The sequence below is a fragment of the Diadema antillarum genome, unplaced genomic scaffold (genome assembly GCF_040938485.1).
Source record: "Diadema antillarum isolate AM-2024a unplaced genomic scaffold, OU_Dant_1.0 seq00001393_RagTag, whole genome shotgun sequence".
Classification (NCBI taxonomy): domain Eukaryota; kingdom Metazoa; phylum Echinodermata; class Echinoidea; order Diadematoida; family Diadematidae; genus Diadema; species Diadema antillarum.
This window is the reverse complement of record NW_027272148.1, coordinates 110,733-116,732: the sequence shown is the minus strand read 5'-3', so window position 1 is coordinate 116,732 and position 6,000 is coordinate 110,733. Positions and strand designations below refer to the sequence as shown.

General features: G+C 41.8%; 1 protein-coding gene across 1 annotated transcript in view; it reads right to left on the bottom strand.

Annotated features, from left to right (window-relative positions):
* Window positions 1-1,041: 1,041 nt before the first annotated feature.
* The window catches only part of LOC139708979 (uncharacterized), a gene marked incomplete at its 5' end in the record, with an annotated part of 104,951 nt that continues 99,992 nt past the window's right edge, over window positions 1,042-6,000 (bottom strand). The window contains 2 exons of the mRNA XM_071620947.1: window positions 1,042-2,876; window positions 5,418-5,495. Coding sequence (XP_071477048.1) covers window positions 2,760-2,876; window positions 5,418-5,495 — 195 coding nt within the window. The remainder of the gene's footprint in view (window positions 2,877-5,417; window positions 5,496-6,000) is intronic.

The window sequence follows — 6,000 nt, the reverse complement described above, 5'->3', positions numbered from 1 at the left end:
ATTGACTTTCATAGCGTTTTCAAACTTTCCAATACTCCAAACTGACTGTGATGTATCAGGCATTGCTTTGGGAAAAAGAAAAAGACCACCACAGGCTTCTCATGCACACAGACACTGTCGTAAATTAGTTTCAAACGTACTGCAAACTTCAATATTTTTGCGAGTTTAATTTTTCCCACGGAGGGCTCAAAAACATGAATTATTCCTACTTGCGGGTTCTTAAATTTGTGGTGCACCATTGCTTCCATACTGGTATGTCTTAATCCAATTCACAGAGAATAATTTGATTCGACGTTTCCCTGCATGAAAATTGATGGGCTGCCGAGTGTACGGCCTCTGCACAGAACATACTGCAAACACACACAGTGGCGGATCCAGAGGGGGGCGCAACTGGCGCACGCCCCCCTTTATTTTTCATTAAAAACAAAAGAAATAAAAAGAAAACAATTGAAATGAAACCCGGAAGTGGCATCAGAAATATTAGTCACACCCCCCCCCCCTTTACAGAATTCCTGGATCCGCCCCTGACACATGCACTCGACGTACTACTAATAGTACTAGGGCACACACACACACAAACACACTCATACCTGGGAGGCATTACTGAGGAGGTGCATGATTCATCCCGTTCAAAATGTGCAGAGAAAACCGTGAAGATATTTTTGTGGGTTACAGAATTGGCGCCAACCAAAATTTGCACGAAATTATATGTAAAAAATAATGTACTGCAAATATTTCCACATTTACATCGAGTCCATTCTTCTCGCAAATTCTTTTTGATGTTTATCAAATCATAATCAACTGAAATTGGGAAATGACTTTGTTTTAGCTATGCAAGAGAATGCAGAGATTTGTAACGGTTGTCTTTGGCCATTAAGCAGTGTCATAGGTAGAATAAGCTTCATTGGGGCTGTGGTAACAAATATATCTCACTTTGGCTAACAGTATCCAACCGCTGATGTACAAAATGTAACACAACATTAAATTATGCTTATAGTGAATCCAACCATACACTGATATAGATAATCTTATTAGCACAGAGCAACTGTAATACGATTGTATGTTGTGACAATTTAGAAAAGATAACAGGGAAATGATAAGGATTATGTAAATCAAAATAATGACTCTTAGAATACTAAATGCATAGCTAATTTACCGTGAATATTTTGACACCCACTCTTTTGGAACACAGTTCCATCACACGATAACGGTTTGGCAGAGTGAAACGAAACAAGGTCGATATGACAATAGGACTGCCAGCTCACAGGCAAAGCTTCTAGAATTTCTCTTGCAGATTCAGCCCCTCAGCTGTAGATCACCCTTCCACTTCTCACTTTGAGTCGACGGGACATGAGGTCATCTTTCTCCAGTTCATCAAGCACGTAGCCACTTGTCACAAAGAGTCAATGCATACTATGGTGAGACAAGGAAAAGCTGCCCTGCTCTGTTCGTCAGGTGACAAGATGGTGGACCAGAGACTCATCACAGATAGTCGATGCATACTTTGGTGAGACAAAATGAAGCTGCCTTGCTCTGTTCATCAGGTAACAAGATGGCGGACAAGAGACCTGTCACAGGGAGTCGACGTGTACTTTGCTAACACAGGATGACGCTGCCTGGCTCTGTTCATCAGGTAACAAGATGGCGGACAAAAGACCTGTCACAGGGAGTAGATCATGCATACTTTGGTGAGACGAATCGAAGCTGCCCTGCTCTGTTCGTCAGGTCACAAGATGGCGGACAAGAGACTTGTCACAGAGAGTTGATGCATACTTATGGTGAGACAAGATAAAGCTGCCCTGCTCTGTTCCGTCAGGTAACAAGATGGCAGACAAGAGGCTTGTCCACAAGAGGACCACTATGCTTTGGGTTGGTGATGCTTTCAAAGTCACACCTTTGTCCTAAAAATTCTTTGCTTTTTCGAGACACACCTGGAAATCACATGCATCCAGTAGTCTCTTTCCTAGTTCTGACCTGTCAGACAGGAGCATCTGTAGAAAAGAGAGAGAGGCATGAAGGACAAGGTTTTTCACTGAGGAGAGCTTCTCATTCTACAGCTCTTGGCTAGACAAATCCTTGCAACACAGCTGTGCACCGAACGCTAAGTGGACTTTTTGAGGCTGAGGAGTCTGTGGCCCACACACACACGGCAACGTGGCCACTCTCAGTGGACCACTTGGAGCACACAAAGGCTTGGTGGAATCCCGACAGGAACTTGAACAAGGAGAAACAAAGGCACTCCATTTGGAGTTATTGCTCAGGTGGTCCAACACAGAGTCAGGTGGTCCAACACAAGAATCAGGTGGTCCAACACAAGTATCAGGTGGTCCAACACAGAATCAGGTGGTCCCATTTGAAGTCATGTGGTTCCACCGGAGAGTAAAGACAGTTTTGATTTCCAGTGAGATGGAACGATCACGCCACTGGGTGGTCCAACGAGAAGCGAGATGAAACCACTGAGTCCATAGGGTTCAAGCAAGAGAGCTGTCCGCCCCCAAGGTACACATTATGAGAAACCACATGACAGAATGGCTGCCCTACCACAAGGTCTGGTGGTGGGTCAACATGGACGCTGGCAATGTCCACCATGGGAACTTTATAGAGGTGGTGCCCATTAATCAGTCAGGTGGTTTCATCAAGTGGTCACATGATCTCTACCAACTGTCAGGTGGTTCCTCCACAAGGCAGGCAGGCAGGCAGTCGCAGTGTTCCATCATCCCGGTCATCTCTGTCCGCTGATTGCACTAGGTGTCCTGGGTTCATACCGCCCACTGCTTGGTCTGGACGGCGGTATGCGAGAGAAGCGCCTTGACCGTGGCAGCCACCTTCGGAAGACCCTTTCCTTCTAGTACGTCCGATGGCGTACACATTTTCTCCTTGGGGTTACAGAAAGAGATACAGATAAAAAGGTCAAAGGTAGGAGCCACCAATAGCAAACTCACCTATTCTTACCTTACAGAAAAAACGAAATCTTCATCAATATGACATTTGATCCAAGACCAAATTGTTGTTTGCCTTTTAGGAGTGTTATTATTGTCTTTTTTTTTAATCTCAGAGGAATAACAGTAGGTATTATGATGTCACAGAGCAGTTGCATGCCCACTTAGACAAGCAAATAGAGAGGTAGATGTGTAGATAAGTAGTTGATAATCAGAATATTTTGGTAGGGCGACATATTTCTTGTCAATCCTCTCTTTGACAGTGAGCTTCAATAAGGATTACCTCTTTCACTGCATCCTGCATTTTTGTTCTTTTACTTTGTGTAACTGCATGTGAAACAAGAAGGCTCTTTTAATTTCAACAAACACAAGTCCTTTTTTTGTACTTAGAGGGGAACAAGGTAGTTGCTTTGTTAGAATAGATTTGTTGAACAGGGGAGAGGGAATGGCTATACTGCAAGGTAGGAAGCAAACCAACCATCTCTTAAAGCACATTATATAATATCTTGTGGGGGATATGATACAATAAACAATTATTATGTGCAATTAGCAGCAGCAACAAATTTAACAAGGTACCACACAGAACAGAACTGAACAAAGCCACCAAATACTTCATGCACCAATACACAGGTCAAAGGTCAAATGAAAGGGCAGGGTCATGCAGTGTGCAGAAAAAAAATGCTCAAAAAATATAAAAGATCATGCTGCTTTATCACAAACATCATCACTTCTGATTTCTTGCAATGAACTGTACACATGTTAAACATGCAAAGCATCAGCTCTTCTTCTTTGCAATTCCACAGCTCAGATGGACATGGTCTGTTTTGCAACATAGCCCTTTTTTTCAGTCCTACAAAAGATTGTTAACCCATTGAGGACGAGTTCAGAGTATAATAGGGCAAGCATCTATGGGAAATGCGTGTTGTAGCAAAATCAAACGGTCCTCAACGGGTTAAGATCACAATGAGCTTAATACGCATGTGTGGTCAGCATACCGGGAGTAATTGATTTTATCAACTCCAATTAACTAACATCTTTATAGGCACATTGACAGAATATGTAGTAATTAACGTACAACAAAACAAAGAGTGTGAATGATGTCTTTTTGTACAGCTGAAATACTACTAGCTTGCAAGAGACCTGCTGTAGGTTTCTTCATAAAGTTCTCATCTACAGTGTACTACGGGGATTAAACTTAGAGAGAGGCGCAGGACCATTCTACGGCAGGTAACAAAAAGGAGCTGCAAACAAGACTACATATTGAGACACAGGAAACACAAAACAAAACCAACGACAACAAAAATCCCAGTACATTAGCAACACCGTGAGATTTATGATACTACAGTCACCCCTGTGAACATTGAATACAGAACATGTTGAATCGATAAAGACGGAATTACTTTTTCACACACATTATAGACTACAAAAGAATCTCAGGATGCATTCGAGCACTCTCCTAAAACATGCCATACTGTACCATACCGAGTTAAAAATGGACCACTTCCCGATATCCTAAAAAAGCATACCAGAACTGTAACACAAGTTTGCATGCGAAGAATGTGCATTATAACACACACTAGGTCATAATTTCAACAGTTGATTCTTTTTGTTTGGAACACCTGTACGTAGTGTAAGCATGTTGGGTGTATGACCCTGTTGCTACAAAAGTGTGAACCCTCTGACTAGTGTCCAAAAATAACTCATAGGGCATTCTTTCTCAACAGAGTGCTTGAATGCTCCCAATCTGGCATGGTATGGAACAGTACGCATTAGTTTGGATCGGTTCAGTTCACTTTTGAGTGCTCGAACGCAGCCTCGAACTATGGTGTATGCCACTAAAGACCATTACACAGGTTCAGTGAATGCACACCATCTACACGAATGGAAAGTAACATTGATTCCAGGTTATTAATCTGTCATAAATGACAGCACAAATTTGATCACATCTAATAGAGGAGCTGTGTGTATGTGTGTGTACGTAGCAATTGTCACGGCTGCGACAAGTGAGGACAGAACTTACGAATACAACAACACGCCATAGAGGGCACAGTGGTATTAAATCATGCATTGTACAAACATAAATAGGACAAAAGACTTTGAGACACAGAGTTAACAGATAGAGACAAAAGAGAGAGGGAGTGGGGCATATTCATAAGACACGTAAGACGAATCCAACCTGGCAGAAAATCCGCCATTATTGCGGTATCCAAAGCATGAACACATGTGCAGAATGCAAATGTATATTGCATCTGGCATGAACCAGTCGCAATATATATCATGCATTCACATTTGAGCGTGCGCCACAGGGGACTCTGCAGTAATTGTAAATTTGCCGCAAGGTCGGATTGCTCTATAGCAGAGAAACAACGAGAAGCAGCCGCTTAAAATCAAAGCTCTCTTGGATTATCCACAGCTAGGAGACACAAGTACAGTGTATGTGGAAGGCCAAGGTTATCCTATAATGGGTTTGGTACTTACAGCCGGCACGCCTGCGTTTACACACACTTTAAGGAAACTGTCCACATTTCTCCTGCTCTTGGCTGCACTAAGCTTTGGCTGTTGGGGTATGAAAGGGGACAGAGATTCTGTTAATCCATCATGATGATGTACTCTTCGCATTCAATTCCAAACCACATTCACATTGATTTTCAGAAATTGCATACAATCAGACAAACAGGGTGGTAGAAATCTCGTTTTATACAGACATCAAATGGCAAAGTTGCAGAATTTTAAAATTTTTGTATGATTTCACCGAATATTAATAACTTAATTGTTTGCTACAACATTTGCATGTTACCTGATGTGATGATATCACGAACACACAACTTTACCATAGGTTTGCACACAAAAATATCAGCAAAACCACGCTTTCCAATCTCTTTATTTCATATACAGAAACCTTTCCCTAAAAGTGTAATTGTGACATGTTATTGCAACACAACAAACATTTGATGCAAAGGATGAACATTTGCCTTTTTGATTTCTTGATAAAAATGGAATTTTTTGCGTACATCAGTTGGAGATGTATGAGGATGTAACATTCTAATTCATTTTATCTCCT